Raw genomic sequence first — 20,299 nt, 5'->3', positions numbered from 1 at the left:
AAAGAAAAGGAAAGCTTAAGCAGAAAGTGAGCCAGACCCAACACATCTGCAAAGCAAAGGCACTGGGGTGAATTTTTCTCCACAGAAATGCAGAAAGGCATGCAGGAGTGCACACTCAGAGGTACTTCCTTGTTTTCATCTGTCCTTTACCTTTTTGCAGAATAGATATTGCAGTCACCAGCGAGAAGAAATTGACATACTTCAATGAAACATAAGCAGATGAAATATAAAGAACTCAGTACTGGCAAGCTCAGTTCTATTTTCCTTGTTCTGATTTCACCAAGGATGTGCCTGAAATTTCCACTTTCTTTTAGTGGCAGAAGGTCAGGCTCCAAAAAATTGAATTTTTTTTACAGTGTGACATAGGAGATATTAAGCAATATGAAAGGGATTCCTGAGGTCTCGATTGAGAGTGATGGAAAAATAAATCCTTACTTGGCTTTTTTTGTGTGTTTGTTTAGTTGGTTGGTTGGTTTAAATCTTATTTATTTATTTATTTATTCATTCATTTATTTGCTAGCTAATTAGTTTGTTTGTTTTTTACAGCAGCAACAAGAGAACCAAAAAGTCTAGGGTTAAACTAAACAATCCCTGAGTAGTGGTCAAAAGCTCAGTTGGATGGAGAAATGACATACACCGAAGCAACATGTACTTTGGCCATTAAGGCAAAGAACAATTTCTGGTGATGTTTTTTCCCTAATACTGTCACTACAAACAAATCTTTCAAGTAGGCTTTGTACAGCACACAGAGTAAGTAAGGCAACTTTGTTGAAATCTGTTAAATTCAGGAAAAAGTGGTTTAACCCAACTGAATATATTTCATTTGTGCCAAGTATTGCCTGAAGTTGTACTTCCCGCAAGTGAAAAGAGATGTTTGTAGGTAAACCTAACTGATATTTTGGTTTGCTTCTTTGGTGTCAATTGTGAAAATATCACAGAAGTGGGCTTAATATGTCCTTCTTTGGTCTAGTCTCGTCAGCAAGAAGATACTATTAAGAAGCAAATAATAAGCCAGTATTCTTGCAAGGTGTAGGTAAACAAACACTTGTACAAGATCCACTTCATCAATGACAGCACTGAAATGATGGCGCCTTTCAGAAAATATGCTTTTGGTAACCAGTTTAGCATCCCAGATAGCTCTGACTGATTCCAAAGGAGTTTGTATAAGTCTTAGAGGGAAAACATAATTATAATTGTAATTTATTGGGAGTTAGGGAAACATAGCAAATTTAGGATTAACAGAAGTTCAGAGGGTGATTGAAGCTGCCGGACAGAAACAGAGGAAAATACTAGCAAACTATGGCAGTCAGGGTATGTGACTGGCAGAGAAAAATTGAGGCAGGAAAAAAAATTAAGGCTATATTTGAAGTAATGCCATATTAAATGTATCAGCTCATCAGCATGATAAAATTTGAAGCAAATTCATACTTAACCTCTCATTAAAAAGGCCAATGTATTTCATAAACTGCTTAGAACAGACACTGAAAAGAAATGGGCTAAAGAACAAGAGTGTGTTTTTGAGCGTTTAAAGACTCTTCCGACTACCTCCTTGGTTCTGGCATTTTATGGTGTTTCTAACTCTACGGCTGTTTCAGTAGATCCCAGCAGCTATGCTCTTGGTATGGTGCTACTCCAATTACATGGACATTATTGGAAACCTGTAGCATATTGTTCCAGATAGCTTTCAGATGCCAAAACCAAGAACAATCCAATAGATGGGGGAATGTTAGGATACACTTGGCGCACACAAAAGAATGATACAGCATATTCTTGGTCTTGGTAATGTTTAATGAGAGCCCCATTACATCCATGTTATTAATAAGGTATTGCTTAGTCTGTAGACATCATTCATGCATCTGAAATAGTGACATATCACCCTAGTGAGAAACAGACTCACATTAAGCTCAGTGGGAAACTTATGCATATTACTTTGTCAGTAGCAGTGGTCACTGAGTACAAAGTGCAAACTGGTGTCTTTTTGACTCATTGGTATCACTGCAGAAATCAGACAGGTAAAATCAATCAAATATCACTTATGCACAATTGCTGTATGCATTTGCAGTGATCTAATCCTACTAGTCTACTCGTTTCTCAGTGACTGACCACTCTCCTGGGCATCTATTGCTTCAGAAGGCAGAGAGATCTGTGAAATCTGAGATTAATTATCTATAATTAACAACTCTGTTCAAATTTCCTATATCTCATTTCTAAGAATTGTAATTTGCATACTAGAAATGAAGTTATGGCAAAAGATACATTAAATACACTGATATTTAACCAAATGCAGCACAGTGACACAGAACATTGTATATTAGTTCTAAGCAAGTAGCTCCAAAATCATGGAGTAGAATTGTGAGTCTCATGATATTCAGAAACAAAGAATTCAGAGAACTCTCATCCACGTGGCATTACTTAGGAGACTTTGGGAAAGAATAGCTAAAGCAAGGCGTGTGGGTGAAAAAATAAACTAGTTGTTTCGCTGGGGTTTCTCCTTTTTCCTTCCTTCCTCCCTTTCTTCCTTCCCTCCTTGTTTTCTATTTTTTTTAAGATGTAGGGCTACCCTGCTTCCTACTCATTTCACAAATCAATAGAACATAGAAAAGCAAGTATATATATATATATATATAAAAATATATATTTGAGCTTGATACTCCAGGAGATATACAGTGCCTGTGAGGCCTAATCAATAGCTTTTGTGATGTGGAACAGCCTTCAACACATCACTTCCAGCCTTCATTGCTTAGAAAACTGGACAGATGCCTATAGCTTGCCATGAGAGCAGCAAGGAGAGCAAGTTATTTTGGCTCAGCTCTGGGGAAACCCCAATATCAGCCCCAGCAGCAAGCCAGCTCTGCTGCTTAGGGCTCATCAGATCCAAAAACCATATCCAGCTTTAGACAAAAAAATGTCTAAAAAATGTCAGATAAAGACATGTTCAATCTAGGAATTCTCAAATTTTCTTCTTTGAGAGTGTGCCCAAAGTGAGAACAATTTAAGCTTATGGGAGCTTAAGTTAGGAAATCTTGTTCTGATACAGATAAATGAGAAAGAGTATTGGACTCTTAACAGGTTTTTTTCATTGGCTCCTACTAAATTTTGAAATGCTAAGTGAGTGAAAATGATCCAAATAAGAAGATAAACTTGTTCAAGAATGCTAAATTTAATAAACAGAAATCTCCATCTTTGAAACTGGAAATTTGAAGGACTCAATTTCATAAAAGTCCCAGGAACCTGAGAGACCGACTTCATCTAGAAGTAACTGAAGTCTACAATTCACCAAAATCTGCAATTTGCTGGTGTGTAGCAAGTTTCACTAGGAGACCATTTATGGATAAAGTAAGGTAAAGGGAGATCATAGGGAGACATGTATTGTGTCCTCAAAATTATAGGAGAAATAAGCAAGCAAGACTGGGAAGCTTTAGGGAAAAAACTATTCATTTAAGAAGACAAATAGAAAAAGTGACGTCAGATATATTGCTTGTTAACTCAAAGTTTGAAAGAATATTCACTGGCATAAGAATGATCACACTTCTGTAAACAACCACAAAGGTATTTGTCTTCTCATGGTGAGCTATTCAATATTTAAAAATTCTCATACTTAGATAAAACAATAAAAAATTAAATTACACATTTTTCTCATATAGACTAGAGATAGTTTCTTCAAGCTTTATTAACAGGCCTTCTAAATTTGACTCAGATGGTTTCTGGGATATAGGATGTAACTACCAAATGTATTATTATGTTTACATTTTGTCCATGGTTAAGAAGCAAATAATTGTGTACGCAAGAAAGACTTTTCAGCTAAAAATATGTTATTTGAAAAAGAGAGTATTTTTAGCAGTAAGGTCTGTGAGAGTCCTAGTTCTGATCCTTTCCTAGGAAATAAGTGTCCAAACACGTCAGTCATTTCAGGGAGACAGAATCAGGTTGTTTCTGGAGATGGGCAATAAATTATTATGGCACTTCATGTGAGATTTTGACACATGCAGCAGCACCTTACTTCAAGGAAAGTTCCAATGAACTGATGGAAAACACACCAGAACTGGTTGCTACCCTGTTCAACTAAAGGTGGATCTTCATTTTTTTAACCGTACAACATGGTCTTCCTTAGGCTGCTTCATTCACAGCCTGCATTTTTGTTACTTTCCCTTTAAAATGTAAATTGTTGTATTGTCGTGTAGTGTTAAGTGTTATGCTGTTCCTTTTTGTCCAGTAAGCAGTGTATTTCAAACTGTACTTTGCCTTATCTGAAAGTTTCTGTATTATGCTTTATTTACTTCCAACGTGCTCTTAACTTCAATCGTTGAAAGTTTTTAAAAAAGAAAGATCTTTTTCTGTCTTCTGTAAACATCTTTTTTTTTTTCAGTACTCCTACTTTTCCTTTTTGTCTGAGAGCAGAAGTAATAAGTGACTGATGTATCAAAGCATCTTCCCCACAATGATGTGCATACAAAACAACATTTTAAGTTGCTATTGATCTGCAAACAACTATTCCTGAGCAAACTAGATTTCATCAGTTTCTTTCTAAAAATAAACCAGGCTTTAAATAGAGTCCAACAAGTGAAGTAGTACCGGACTCAATTATCTAGCTGAGTTTTTTTTCCACAGCAGCCTGAAACTTTGAAGTATGATTTTTGTTTGTCATGATACTCGTTCCTTTATTTTAATAAAACTTCTACTTTTTATGTTAATAAATGTTTTGCAGCCTAAGTGGCACACTGCACCCTAGTTAAATCTTGATTTTTAAATTATTATCTTGTGAGTTATAAAGCAATCACACAAGGACTATACAAAGGCAAGGCAAAGTCTAAGCTCAATTGTAAGCATATAAATAGTCAAGAACTGTACCTGTGTACATAATAGTAAATATAATGTAAAGCAAACTAGAATGTCAAAGTCTCTTAAGCTTCTCCTGGAGTATTTATGTGTTTCTGTGAAGGAGTTTTCCAGGTTAAAGAGACATACGGATTTTGAAGCAATCACTATAATAAAAATTGCTTTCCAGGATAGTCTCAATTTTTTATTTTCCAGATGTAGCTTTTAAAACATATATTTGTTTAATTTGGTTTGATGCAAATATTAACAACAGTTGTGGGGGAGCGGTTTCAGTTACATCACACTGAGGCCATGATATTAATAGAGCTCCCGGCTCAACCACTTTGGTTTTATTTACAGCCAGAGACATGGAGATCTGCTATCCCAAAACAGGACTTCACCTCATGTCACGAGACCTGTGTGAGCCAGGACGCGTCGCCAGCACTGCCAGTGTGTGGTCAGCTGCAGCCAGCAGGGAAACACAGCTACATTCCCAACTGAGCTCATGTGCAAGTGGAATAACGCACTGTCAACAAGTCAGTGGAAAAGATAAGAGAGCCATGTTGTTCCCCTTTCACATACCAAATGCCACTGGACTATTTACAGGACATAACAGCGAGGAGCTGTGTATGCATAAAAGGGAAAACCCGAACAAGTTCACACATCTTGGATCCACTACTTTAGACCATGTTGACCTTCGGAGCTCCCCACTCTGCCCCATGGGCACAAGCAGCCCTGCCTGCAGCTCTGCTCTGGGGGACTTCCCTGATGTTTAGGTAAACAGCTTTGTGGCTGCTTGTTTTACTCCTGGCTCCTAACAGGCGGTGACTGTTTATTGCAGGTGGCGGCCCAGCAGGTGGGAAGTCAGGGGGTGTGCATGGGGCAGCCGGGAGCCCTGTGCCAGGCAGGCACTTCATGCAGCTCTTATTGCTTCCTGGAACCCCAGCACCAAGATGTTTCCTGCTCCTTGACACAGGTGGAAAACAAATTTATTCTTTCCAGCTTGGTGGTTTTTGAGTTTGTTGGAGAAGAAGGTCTCAGCCTGAATTAATTCCTTTTGCTTCCAGTATGGAGAAAAACAAAACAAAACAAATCTCAGCACTAAAAATAATTTTTATTTTTAAATAATTTAATATTAAATATTAATGTAATAAATATATAACATTTAGTTATATGAATAAATCATATACAGCAGATTAGGGCAAGACAAGCTTTTTGCTTCTGAGAAAAAGAAAGTTTTCAAAACACTTTTCCTCTCTCTTTTCGGTGGATGTCGGTATATTTAACTGGTAGAATCTGTCCTTTTGAAAAGATTTGTGTTTTCAATAAGAAGCCATATTTCACTGAAAATGAGTGGCAGCTGTGACAAAGCTGGCATTCCAGCAAATGACCATCAATAAGTACTTTTTGTCTACGTGAACTTTCCCCAAATAACCCAGCTCTCCTTCTTCTGTCACTGCATATATACATGTGCAAAGCGCATCAGGATGCTGTGACATTAAAGGGTTTTTTGGAGTCCTGACAATGCCAAAGGAAGGCAAAGAAGAATGCAAAAAGTGCCCTTAGCACAGAATTTAATTAAGGCATTCCCCAAATAAATATACATGAGGCAGGGCTAAAACCTATCACATCAGACAAGGAGAAGATGTCAAAATGCACATCAGTGAAGCCTGTAACATCCTGAAGGTAGATAGCCTCTTTCTTCCCATTTGGAAGGAACTTAACACATTTTCATCCCAACCAAAAGCAGACGGTAAACAATAGTGAGAAGGGAGACGACGAGCAGGTGATGTGCCAGCTCTTGCAGCATGTACATCACCTAGTGGACATGCTCTGCATACTGAAGGGTGGAGATCTGTCCTGCTGCAGCATACTTTCTGCTCTCCTTATCAAGCACTTGTCCTGATGCACGGGGTCCAGGCAGGATTTAGCCTGCACTCAGCCAAACTGTGATGGATTTTGCAGACAGAGTATGTGTACCATTGGCACACATTGTGCAGCAGCCGCCTTCAGAGTGTGCCACCTGCAAAGGGTGTGCAACCAGGAGGGGATGGAAACCAAGCGTGGCCCACGCTAACATATAAAATACTCTTGTAAACTACAGGGGAAATTGGGAAAACATGGATAAGTTCATAAGTTAAAGCTATCAAATATCCAGCTTAACTATGAACGTTTACTGTGCCTCAGTCAAAACGAGTGCTGGCGAAATGAGCACTGCAGCAGTCACAGTGCCAAGGCCCAGACCAGCCCCAGCCCAAACCAACAGGGAGATCTCCGCATACTTCCTGCAGGATACAGAGAGGTTTTTGGTAATGGAAATCGTCTCAATGGAAAGACGTCGCCACACAGCAGGCACAGACTTCGAGCCTGTAGACTTTGAGCAGAAAACTGTAGGAGCAGATTCTGGATGGGGACTTGTGACAGTGTTTGACACCTGGAGCTGCGAGGCAATGACAATTAGGAGGGACATACTTGCATCTATTTTTAAATGGCGCTGAGGTGAGTTGATATAGAAATTCTGTTCCAAGAATGTCAGTGCAGATGACTGCCCGTAACATAATTATTTGCAGCAAACAGCAAGCCACGTTTCAGCTCGGAACATTTGATCTGTCTATGTACAATCAAAATACAGTCAGTTTTGGACAGCATCGCAGGATATTTCTGACTCCCATGTGCAACTCCGCTTCCACCAGCCTTTCTCTCACACCATATCACACAGCGATACACGGTGTAAATCCTTCACATGTCAAATCAGACATGGCAGCTACAGTCTGCAGGAAAAATCTGCGGGGTGTAAAGTTACCAAGTATTTGTGAGGTCTGCTGTGAGCCTGCGTTTTTTTTTTTCCTGAAACATGAATTCATCTTTCAAAGAACATGTTTATTTTTCCTTTTGCACTACAACATATCTACTTTCTCCAGGAAATAAATAGAGAGAAGAAAAAGGTGTGGGTAAGAGAAGTGTGCAATAAGCCAGGCTTCACTCATCAGCTATGGAATATAATGGCAATATTTGGTGGTTACGATCTTTTATGACTTAGGAATCAAGTAAAAGTATTCTCCCCATGTGACAGGGGAAGCACAGTCACCACACGAGGAGCTGCATCTACCGCTCTGCGAGGCAGGGCAGGTGTTCTGAAAGGTGACTTCTGCACTATTCTCCTGACGGAAAGAGAAAATGGGAGATGTTAACTTGATTCAATTTCTAAGTAGATGTTTAATGGCTAATAGCTCAGACCAGGGTTCCCAGAGTTTCTAAATGATGCTCCTTCCCTGTTTTGTAAGATAATACCTGATCTTTGAAATGAAAAGTACAAGCCAGAGGTAACTGCTCGGGTGGCTTTTTTGTTGTTTTTGTTTCCAGCTGAGAATTCAGACTCGGCTCTTGGTCCTCAACACTTCAGCACAACATGCTCTGTGTCCTTCAACAATTCCTGCTTACTTTTCAGCTCTCCATACAACAATGTGGATGAAACTATCGCGCCACACAGATTTTCAGACTCAACCAAAGTCTCTGGGTCTGCAGCAGACAAAGGAAGTACTGGAAATTTGCTATTTTTAGATTATTTTTAAAATGCTTTTTAAAAATTAGCCAATAATTTTGGCCTCAAAATGGACCTCTGTAAACCAGATAGCTTTTAAATTAGAAATCAATGCCCGGCTTGTGGCTTCCCACCAGTTTTGTAAATTGAAATCACTGTAGAACAAAACATGTCCTGATGTAATTGCTCTGTTGAGCTGAATTCACTTCAAGGTAAACTTGACCCCTTATTATGCTGTGCCAATCTCCTCATTAAAGCCCTGTGTACCTAAATATCTGTAGGAGAGGTAGATTTAACCAGATCCTAAAGCATATTTTAAACATATTTTCAAAACCAACCAAATTTTCAAAGCCTGGCACAGAGGCGGATAAATAATGCTCATAAATGTCCTTTCCAGGAATGTGTATGCGCCTGTTGTAAGCACGTGTAAAGCTCCTTTACATTCAATACATCTATTTAAGTGCCTAAAATCAGGCACTTGCAAGTTTGCAAGAGCAGGCCCTTAGTGTGTGTGCGTGTGTGCATACATACAGTGCTAAACAATGCCAGCTGATGAGAAGTTCTGCTATATGCTAGTGCTTTTAGTTAACATTTGCCATTAAAAAAAAAAAAAAAAAAAAAAAGCCCTAAGCTAAATGCCCAGGCAGTTCTAAGAGCTCCAATCATTTGTCTGAAACCCGACAGAAACATACAGTTTTTTCCTCATTATATGAAATTGATGTGTTTTTTTTTTGTTTTTTTTTCCATGGAGGTGCCTTCTTTGTGTGGTGTCAACATGACAGCAGAAGTACTGCTTCACTGTAGGTTGCATCACTGACAATGACATTCTCCGAGAAGCGTGGAAGGGAATGACTGATGAATCGGAAAATGTATGGATGCCTCCTGAAACGATTAGGGAATGAAGCACGGAGCAAATGGTGGCACACTTCTATTAATTGTAGCTGATAGTAATTAATTTGCACTGCAGTCGCGATCATGTTTCTGCTTTTGGAAGAATCCAGAATCCCCTTCCAGGAAAGTGTGAAATCGCATCTGGGTTCTGCAAGCCACGAAAGATGTACATTTCTTAAAAAAAAAAAAAAAAGAAAGAAAGAAAGAAAGAAAGAAAGAAAGAAAGAAAGAAAGAAAGAAAAAGAAAAAAAAAGAGAGGGAGGCCTTCCTCGATACTGTACTTTATAAAGAACAAAATACAAAGGGAAAAAGAAAATGATAATTGTTTTCTCTAAGGCTATTATCTAATGCGAAAGCAAACAGTCTGACTGGAAATCAGCTAACAGAAGGGGATTAGAGAGTAGATCTGAGAGTGGCTTGATTTCTAGCACTGCTGTCTCTTCACACAGTGATGAGACACAGGCAGAGCAGCCAGGAGCTCTCCAGATGGCCAGGGAAAGTGTTTGTCTTGGGTTACTGCAGGGCAGTCTGGACTCTTAAAGCCGGGGAGGCATCATTAGGGAGCAAGTTAGATGTCCACCCGGTAAAAGCGAGCGAGGGAAAGAAAGAGCAGGCGGGCTGCCCGAGAGGGACCGCGCTCGCCTATTGTTAACATCTACTTGACCCCCACTAACCCCCTCACGACACAGATGTCTCCTACCTCTATCACCTCCCACTGCTTTAAGCCCTCCCCCCCTGCACCTGGGTAGCGGGGCCGGGCTGGCTGCCGGCAGTATGCTGCCTGCCTCGCGAGGTGTCTGCTAGCGGGGAGCCGGGCGGAGCGGGGCGCGGAGCGGAGAGCGGCGGAACGGAGCGCGGAGCGACGCGGTACAGCGCAGCGCAGCGCGGCCCGGCGATGCGTCGGCTGCACGGGGACAGGCACAGCCCCCGCCACTGACAGCGGCCGCTCCCTGCGCTCCGCATCACGTCTGGCTGCGGCGAGGAGAAGGAGCTGGGCGTTTGCTATCTCGGCTTGGAGACTTTATTTTTGCTTCTCGTCCTTTCCCTTGGAACCAGGAGGCTCTCTCGAGCTGATCCTCCTTTAAAAAAAAAAAAGAGAGAGAGAGAGAGAGAGGAGGAGGGGGGAAGAGCAGCTGGAGTTTCTCCTCAGCTCGTTTTGACTTTTGTGGACGTGGATCATCTGGACTGGGAAGGGAAGCCGCGCCGTGCTGCTCGCCTCGCTCCCACCCCCGCGCCCCTCCAGCAGCCTGGGCTGCCGGCGCTCCCCCGAGCAGGACGGGAACTTTTATTTGCAGCTCGCAGCCCGTGGCGAATGGTGGGAATCTCCGGTCCTCTGCAGTGTGAGTACGGGCGCGGGGCCGCGGCGCGGGGGTGCGGGCCCCTCTTCTCTCTTTTCCCCCTCTCCTTCCTGCTGGGGCTCCGCGGCTGGAACTAACCCGGGGCTGCGGCCGTGCCCGGGTGCATGCAGCTCCTCCACCGCTGTCCCCGCTCACCGGCTCGGCCCCGGATCTCTCCAAAGCCCAGGACCCAAAGCACCCAGTTCGTGTAGAAAGCAGCCCTCCGAAGCTCCTAGCGCAGGGTTTCTGTCTCCATTTAGGACTCGTTTTGTTGTTTTTGGTTTTTATCTTCCTTTTTTTTTCCTGCCCTTTTGCCAGATCCCAGACCTAGCCAATGTGAAGCGGAGTGCCTGAAATATTTCTGGTGGGATTCTGTTGTTGTTCCATTACAATCATCGGATTATGTAGCACTGGCAACACCACTTCAGGCTATTTTGCGAGAAATATTTCAGGCTGTGCGCATCGTCTTGCATTGCACCGCGGTTTTGTATCTCGCTCCCTGAAACGAGAGGGCAGCGGTAGGGAGTGCATTTCCTAAACTGCAGTAGGATGTGATCGTGTCACCTCGCCGAGCTGAGCCGGAGGGATCGGTTCCGTACATTAGCGAAACACCACGATCCGGGAAGCTGAGGGATGAGAACCACACACCCGCCCGTGCAAACGAGCGTTGCACTTTGGGCCACTTCGAGTCCTTTTGTTAGTGCCAAAGTTGGGAGACGGGGCGAAAATTGGACACGGGGGAGGAAAGCACTCGCGGCCCTCGCTGGGTCACCCCCCAGCACGTGAATTCTGTTACATTCTGTGCCCAGAAATAATCGGTGTTGTCACTGCCCTCTGCTCCCCAAACGTTAGAGAGAAACTGAAAGTAACTCATGGGCGCAGCTCTGGGATCGCCCGCAGCGCACCGCAGCGGAGCTGCGAGGCCGCTCCCCGGGGTGCGGGAGGGCGAAGGCATGCGGCCCCACCGCCCTGGTAGCCGCTCGGTCTCCCGCTCAGCCGCCGTTCCCAGGGCGGCTGCGGGCTCCTAAGCCGGGAGGAGCCGGTTCTTGGAGGCTGCTGGGTGCGGGCTGCATCCCCCGCTTGTACATCGCTGGGGTGCGGGCTGCGATCCGCTGAGCCCCAGGTAGCGATTGGTGCCCTAAGGAGCTGCCCAAGTTTGGCACTGCCCGGCGCAGCAGGGCTGGATCTCGCTTGCCCTGGCGGTACGAAGCCGCACGGCTCCGCAGGCAAACCAGGACGCCGGTGAGGGGCGTAGGGTGTTAGAGATGAGGATAAGAGAGGGGTGCACTCTCTGAATGCAGCCTGAGTGCACGGCTGTGGGTGTACGGCGAGTGCCAAACGCCTGGCTGTAGGCATACCCTCGTGTAACTGAAGGATGCCTTCTGAGTCTCGGTATGTAACAGCCGAGGGGTTGCTCCAGCAAATATACGTGTGCTTAATGTAACTCTGACCCCTTTAACTTTTAACATCGCTTCCCCTAATTAATCTGTTCAGGCCCCAGACTTAAATGGCTGTCCACAGCTGCTGCAAATTGATTTATCCCCTGATGGTGGTCCGACTTGCTGACCAAAGCAGGATTTTTTTTTTTTTCCCCTCCCCATTTTTGGTCTGCTAATCTGTTTTGACTTATTTTCTACTTGGAGCGGTACTCGCACGCTTTTTGAAGGACTCAGAAAATATTTTCTTTTGACATGTAGCTAGAAACATTATTATTGTATTTGTAAACACAATATGTTAGGGCTAAGGGTGATTATAATTTATTTAATTATCCCCTCATAGCCTCACATTTCCTCTGTTTCTGCATCCTGATGGATGCAATGGGAAGTTTAAATGAGTAACTTTGTTAAGTGCAGTTTGAGGCAAGAGGTGAGAGACGCTTTTAGATGTGAGTTCTGTTGTCCAGGTCCTTATGCTCTGCTTTTCTCCGAGCGGTTTGGGTGAAGCTGGGTGGTGAGGGGACTGAAACTGATTTCTGATGGCTGTTAAAGCTGATGCTTGACCTTTCCATGGGAAGTCTGAAAACCTCATGCCGTTTATTCTGGGCTGATTTCCTTAGGAAATCCAATACGAGCAGGGAACTTCCTTCAGCCTGGCTGAATGCTAGGAAAGTTTCTGTCTTGTTTATACGGTCTGGTTTTAGAGTGAGGTATGTTTCTGGGGCTCCCCATCAATAGAAATAATACTAGGAAAAAGATCTAAGCATGGCATGTTCCTAACGGTTCAGTATATGGAAACACAAAGTTGGCAGAGGCTTCATTAGTTGTGAGACAAGCTGCAGACTCTCTGTCAAAGCTTTCGGTGAAGAAGTAGCGCTGCGTTTGGTAACCGACAACTTTGTGAAGGTCAGTTTTACCATATCTGCACCTGAGGGTAGAACTGCTGCCTTCAATTCCTGCATCACTTTTCCTTTCCATCATGGGAAAACTCAAATCACGCAACATTGTGAAGGAAACCCCAGTCCCCACTGAGACCCGCCACCCCAAAGCTTGCTGATGCTGAGCTGAAGCCAGGCCGGGTGTGAGGGAGGTGGTGGGACACAGCGAGCTGTTGGCCCCAGGTTGCGGGCCGGTGGGAGCGGGCCGGAGGAGACAAGAACCATTCTGTTTGTAATGGAATGCAGACAGCAGCGTTAGGTCACTGCTTCCTGGCAACTGCTGCACGAGTTGTTTTCCTTCAAAGGCTTTGAGCTTTTAAATAGTTTCCAAAATCTTTTCAAGTAAAACATTGCCTTCTACCATTTCTGACCACCTTAATGTTAACTCGTTTCTTGCCTAAATAATGGACCAGTAAAACATCACACGGCGTCTCATCTGTATACACTTAACACTGTGTATGCCTGCGCGCACATGGAGTTCTGTGCCAGAAGTATTGTTTATAGAATAAAGGGGAGAAAAATAGCTCCACCTGGAGTGCTGGCCAGTGGCTAGTCAGCTCAGGACGTTCTTCCCTGTCAAATCCTGTTTCTCACTTCTCTGAAATGAACTTCAGCCGACAGGCGTTGAATGCAAAGCTCGCTCCATTGAGGTACTGTGCAGCCTGCGAGCCCCTCATCGCAGGCATTTGGGGTGAAATAGGCGTCTGCAGTATTTGCATTGGGGGTGATGGGAGAAAGGGCTTGCAATTGTCATTTTCATCTTTGAAATCCACTTGCCACAGTCCATTACTGTTAAATCTTTAGCTAATTGAATAAGGATATTAGGATGTTGCTGTTGCAGGAGCTTCAGATTTGTTAGGCTGGGGGGGAGACCTTGGTCTTTGTTCTTTAGCAACTTAAGTTGTCATGCAGAGATCAAGAAGCCTTATCAACTGAAATGAAACGTGAACTTGGTGTTGTGAAGAGGTTATTTCTCATGGTCTGGCTGAAAAACCACATAAAGAAATTATTTTAAACCGGAATAAATTAAAAACCTTGGATCTGTTTAGTTAGTAGCAGCCTGCTCTTTTTCATACAGCCTTTAATAGCAACCTAGAATATTTATAAGAGTTTAAACTGATACTGAATTTAGCATAAGGACTGAGAGTAAATTCTTAAAATATTGGCTTCCAGATTTCATTTTCTTCACCTTATTTCACATCGAAGATCTAAGAAAGTTAGTTTAAAAACTGAAGTTTTAATGTAAAAGGTCTTGTTTCTCTACAGTAAATGTTACTTTTCAAAGAACCGCTTTAAAATTGCGGTTATTTTGTTCTTGTTTACTATAAACTTGATTAGCTTAATATATGGTAGCATAAATGCATCAGGAAGTAGTATACTGTGTGGTTTTGTGGATAAAGAAAAATGATCAGCAGATGTAAAATCGAAGTCAAAATATCCTGCCCTTCAAAAGGCTTTTTATTTCCCTTCAGAATAATTTCATCTGAAAGACATTGGCTTCCATCTTCTTTTTTTTTCCCTGCCATTGATATGAAAGTTTCCAAATATCGTTTAGAGAACAGTGGACATTTTATTAAAGTAAACATTAGTTCAGTATAATGGAGGTAATTGTAAGTGATAAGAGCAGAGCAGGTTATCTGTGTGTTGTTTAAACAGAAGGAGCTATTTTGCACCATTTCCAGTAGCCATCTGTAGAGGAGAAGGGTTTGCACCTGTCTGTCCACACTAATTATAGATTAGGTCCAAAGAAATGAAATTTGAGTAGGCTTTCTCTTAATGAAATCCATAGTGATTTTATTGTAAATGTGTTTTGTGTACAGGCGGTGATGGTTGGGCTGTGAGTAAAATGAATTGCTGTATGGCTGTCATGTACCTGTGGTTGTAAAGCAGGATACTGCTGCATTAACAAAGGTGCTGAATAAAAACACACTGCTCCATTTATGTCCCAGGCGTCAGTTGTAGATTTAGCTTGGCTTAGCCGAAAAGGTTCACTTCAAGCACAGTCTTTCAGGGGTATGTTTCAGGGTTGGCTTCTCAGTTACCATCATTTTCATGTCAGTGTGCTGGCACATAGGTGGTCCTTTGGCTGAAATATATGGGGTAGAAATGGTTTCACGTTAAATATGTACACATGCATGTAGAGTACGTCAGAAATTCTTTGCTCAGGTTTAATATTGTATTGCTAAAATAAAATGGAAAGAGTGAGAAATGCCTTCTGCAGTAAAAGGTCACATGAATTTCTACCACATCTGTTTATAGTAATTATGAACATAATTAACATAAGAATTACAAGTGAAGTCATGACAAGCTGAGCTATGAGATATTGTGCCATAATGGTCATATGTTGGAATTCTCACATTATAACACACTAGAATTCACATATTCAATGCAAGAAAGAAAATTTTAGATTTTTATCTGTTTTAATGCTTCAAAACTTATCTGCCTGGGGCAGATGGACTTTACGCTTTATAGGAAGGTAACCCATGATTAAGAGAGAGTCAGTTGAAATTAAGATTTCTAGCCTGCAGCTTGGACTTTGAGACAGCTGTGCTTATGGAACGCCACTTCTGTTTCACATTTGTAGTCTGATTGTATTTATTTTATTACCACACATTGCTTTATTTTTAAATGTGAGTGTTTTTGCAGCAAACTGTTTACATTAGAAAGGATCCTGGATTAGCTTTTCTTTAGAGAATTGTGACTGGAGTAGTAAAACTGCCTGGTGGGATGGCCAGCCCAGATAGAAGACAAGCATTGTGGCTCTGGCAGTTGAGAATCTGACGGATCCTAAATTAGCTCACTGTGTATTATATTTATATATAAGGAAAAAAATCCCTAACGTCTTGAGAACAAAAGGAACAATTAGTACACAATATTTTGAAAGAACATGCACATAGAGGAAGCTCTGTGGTACCTTGCAGGTTGAATTAATTGAAGTCACTTTTCTTTGGAAATGCATAGGGCATACCATTAAGCATGAGGGCTAAGGTTTCTCATGAGTTGACTAACTTCTGTAATGTGACCTGTCTGATTACCTCTAAATATGGTTGTCACACAACTGACAACTGGAGGAAGTTGCGCAAAAAGTGGCCCTTCGTTAGGGTAAAAATACTGGCTGAGGAATGCGCATAGTAAATTCGACACGTAAAAAATCAGTTTACCTTTAATGAAAAATTGAATTCTTGGTTTTGCGATAAGAAAATTTGTCAAATTGCTGTCTTTCTAATGCTAAATGTATAGAGTGGTTTATGAAGAGTAAAAAAAAAAAAAAATTACCTTGTGCTATGTCTCAGCGATACCAAGAGGTTTTCGCATTATTGGATTAGTGGAGGATTTGTGACAGACCCCTTTTTATCTGACATTCATTGCAGTGACATGATTTTCACACACACGCCCTTCCCCCACTTAGGTTCTGCTTTTCACTTTGTATTATGTGTCAAATTCCCTTTATTTCTTTTCTTGTCGAAAAACTGCTATCTTGGCCGAGCGATTTTGGAAGGGGTTCGGTGCTGAACAATGCTTGTTTCACTCCAGCGTGCTGTCATTGTCCTCATCCCAGCCATCGCGTTGCTTTTCTACAGACGTGCGAGGGAGACACATTCCCGTAACAGAGAAATGCTGGTTCCTAGGGAGGAACATTTGAAAAGTGCAGAGTGAGCTGAGCAATCAGCGGTCTTTGTGCAGGGATGCTGCTGGCTGGCTCTGCCCTCAGCTCCAGGCCGGGCTTGGCAGGCTTTGCTTTCTCCCCTCCCAGTACTTCACGATAAGTTTTGATGAATCCAGTCAATATAAACTGAGCACTTGTTTTCTTGATATCTGAACTGCTGGGTGGAGGGCCTGCTCTGGTTTATTGTTCCATCTCTGGTGGACAGTGGTGACCTGCAGCCAGGCGTAGCTGCTGTGTGGCGTTGGGGCTCTTGGCTGTGGCAAGACTGAGCTGTGGCTTGTGCTGGCTGCTTGGCCAGTGTTGGGCCAGGCGACTCGGTGCTCCTGGCAGGACACATCTTCTGACTAGGTCCTAGGCTGAAGGAGATCATGGGGACGTCATCTTGGTGGGGACGCAGGTGACTTCAGGTAGCGACCCCATAGGTGAAGTGCTGCATCTGGCAAGGTGCTTGTCCCACAGGTGTAGGAGTGAAGCAGGGCCAGCTGCCAGCCTGAAGAGAAGGGGGAAAGGAGCTGGGGCACCCACTGCCACCTCTCTTCAGCCTGCCGTGCCTCCCTCTCCATCTGGGCCACGCAGCCCCCACCTCGCAGGGACACAGGGCTGCACTGCAGATAAGCCGCGATGTGTGTGTGTGTGTGCTGAGCGTGCACAAAGGCCACGCCGCTCGCTGCCCGCCTCCCTCCCGCCACCGGAAGGTGATGAGCGGGGACCCTCCACCCGCGCTGAGGCCTGTCGATTGGATTGTTCCCCCTTCTTTTCCTCTGGATGCAGATAGCGGGTGGTTTTTCAGTTCTCTCCAGATCACAGCGGCTCAAAGAGTGTGCATGCACACTGTTTTAGCAAATGGCTTCATCAGCAATTATTTCTTAAAGAAACATTAAACAATTACCTTCAAAATATGTCCAAGAAGTCTGAAATACTGCCGTTTTGCTCTGTCAAGTGTTTGCACAGATAGATATATAGCTATGATGCAGTAACTAAAAGCCTAATTAAAATTTGTTTAAAGCCAGGGGGGCATGTATTCTTGTTGACAGCAGCAGATCGATAGGGTAAGACAATAGAGCCCCATTATTTTACTTCCATTGACTGAACATATTGACATTTCGGGTTTGCGATTGCCTCAGTGAGCATGATGAAACACTGAAATTCACAAACCAACTGTCTGGAGTGGCACATATATTACTGTATGTCATTTCTGCCTTCAGGTTACCTTATCACTGAAGCAGAATGGTAATGGATGGCAGCAGAGCACTTCAGAGGGGTTAGGGCTCCATCAGTTAAGGAGCTGACACGTAGCAGGTTTCAGGAGTATCTTTAATTACACCTAGAATTATGTACAAGGGAAGATGGTACTTGTTACCTGCTGCCGCACTTCAGAGTTTACAGACTCGGCAGCAGACAGGATAACAAGGTACTTAAGTTTCATATTTTATGTACATGACTTGATACCTTAACCTTTCGCAAGAAGAGACCAAGGACTGCCGATTGTGTTGCTTGTGTGTTTGCCAATGGCAGCATCTCAACCCAGCCTTGATGCTCAAGTTCCAAAGCACCTGCTAGACCTTCTCCGATTCTGAGGATTGTACAAGGGAACAAAGAAAAACTTTAACGTAAATAAATTCAGTTTGGCCTTCCCAACACGCTTTTGTGACAGTGCTCGGGAGATTCAATACAGGGAAAATAGTGCAGAATGACAGATATTAGATATACATTTTTATGTAGTATAAAGAAAAGGATACAATCATGTATACATATGCATGTATTGCATTTGTTAATTTACACGTTCACATATAAACACACATAAAAAGAAGACCCAATGGTTGCAGAACATAGGGCGTGCCTTATTATATCAAAGTCTTTCAGATGTTCTTTAAAATCGAGCTGCCTGCAGGATGAAACCCATCAGGATTAGGCAGAGATGGAGATTGGAATTAATTTAAGGCAGACAAAAAGCTAATATGAAAGAGCCACCAGTGATTTAACTCATTTTTAAAAGTAACTGTAATGAAAATATAAAATGTATTCTGAGTGTGCCATCTACTCAACAATTGTTGCCATCAAGTGGACTGCTGATGCCCTTTAAGATGGTAAAAAGAAAACTGGTCCTTTATACCATTTTCATGAAAATGTTAGGTTTCTGTTTGATCAGCAGGTGCTGTTGAGATGAAAGCCATGTGTAAATTTTCAGAAGGCCAAAAGTGTCAATTCAGAAAAGGAAAGTGATAAGAGAAAATGCAATCAGTTTTCCTGTTTTCAATTTGTGCAGGATTTGAAGAGCTGTTTTGTTAAACTGCTACATCTGCTCCAATATGAATATTGAACTACTTCCACTAAAAATAACACCCTATAATTTGGAAGCCATTGCAATCTTTTGTTAATGCAAGTGGGTTATTTAAAAAAAAAATCTATTCTGAAAAATCTCCTGCCTAATGTGCATTTTTGTTTATCGGCACTTTTATCTTCAGCAGATAAAATAGCATTATGCAATTAGGACCGTATCTGTTTGGACTATAAAAATGGCACTGGATAGCTGAATGTTGTTGTATTGGTTAAAGGATTTAACATGTACATTTAAAGCGATTTCATTAATAAACTACGATAGTATCTTAAAATGACAAGAGGCTGCTTCCCGATTTTAACGATACAGCTTCACCTACCTCTGAGTACCTTGCAGAAGGTAAGGGAAGTTCAGAGCATGGCAGAGCTTTCTTTGACTTATTTCATCCTTACTAGACCTGCAAATCTATAGCTAAGCTCATTAAGAACATTTTGCTTGCGTTTTTGGAGTGACTTTTTCCATGGTTAAATGAAATTATTAAATTAGGTTTGAATACATATATGCAAACATATTTGCTGCTCTTGAGCTGCTAATCAAAGTGGGTTTTATGAACCTGGGAAGAGCTGCATTGATAAAACACAAATTTTCTATCAGAGGAATCTCCAGAGGAAAAAAACAAAACGTTATTACTTTTTAATTAAAAACAAAACAACATCCTCCTGATGTAATGAAAAGGGGAGTTGCTTGTTTTTAGATAAGGATCTTAATGAAGAAGTGATAATTCAGTTACATCTATAGAGCCCTATGTATGTAACATCAGTAAACGTGCAGAACGAAATGAGAGCTTTTCATTTACTTCTCTACGTTGCACTAAATATGAAATAAAGAATTACCTGGCTTTAATATTAGAATGGGCTTTAGCTGTTGAATTCTAATCTGGAAGTCAGGAACTCGGTTCCTTGGCAGGTGTCTGTATGGGAAGGGGCCTTGCTGATGCTCGTGTTTGGTTTTACAATTGGATTTGTAAGCTATTGACCTTGGGGGATTTTCCTCAAAGTGATCTGCAGATCAAAAATAATTAAAATTCAATAAACTTGAAATTTAAATATAGAATGGATTTTGTGAGAGATCAGCGCTTGCAGGAGGTTGTCTGGAAGTCTGTGGCATGTCTACTTTGTAGTTTGTATTCCCAAACATGACTGTGTGCACGCACACGTGCATAAATTTGTGTTGAATGACAGAGGGATGATTATTTATACAGATTTTATCCCAAACTCTGTGCACTCCTGAAACATAACAAAAAGCCTCCCTCCCCAGAAGAGTGTTTACATCCTATGACAGTCACTAGATTCAAATCTTCTAAACATGAAAGTTGTTTCCTTTCCTCCAAACCTCC

General features: G+C 42.2%; 1 protein-coding gene across 3 annotated transcripts in view; it reads left to right on the top strand.

Annotated features, from left to right (window-relative positions):
- Window positions 9,720-20,299, top strand: part of RUNX1T1 (RUNX1 translocation partner 1) — a 110,082-nt gene continuing 99,502 nt past the window's right edge. The window contains exon 1 of one of the 3 annotated variants that reach the window (XM_021387793.1): window positions 9,720-10,587. Coding sequence is in view for 1 of the 3 variants with exons in the window: in XM_021387796.1 (XP_021243471.1) it covers window positions 10,560-10,587 (28 nt within the window). In the remaining 2 variants the exon portion in view is untranslated. Of the gene's footprint in view, window positions 10,588-13,530; window positions 13,609-20,299 lie in introns of those variants that run through there. The other 2 variants (XM_021387796.1, XM_021387800.1) reach the window with 2 other exon arrangements.

The sequence above is a fragment of the Numida meleagris genome, chromosome 2 (genome assembly GCF_002078875.1).
Source record: "Numida meleagris isolate 19003 breed g44 Domestic line chromosome 2, NumMel1.0, whole genome shotgun sequence".
Classification (NCBI taxonomy): Eukaryota; Metazoa; Chordata; class Aves; order Galliformes; family Numididae; genus Numida; species Numida meleagris.
The sequence above is the reverse complement of the archived record's forward strand: the minus strand, read 5'-3'. Positions and strand labels throughout refer to the sequence as shown.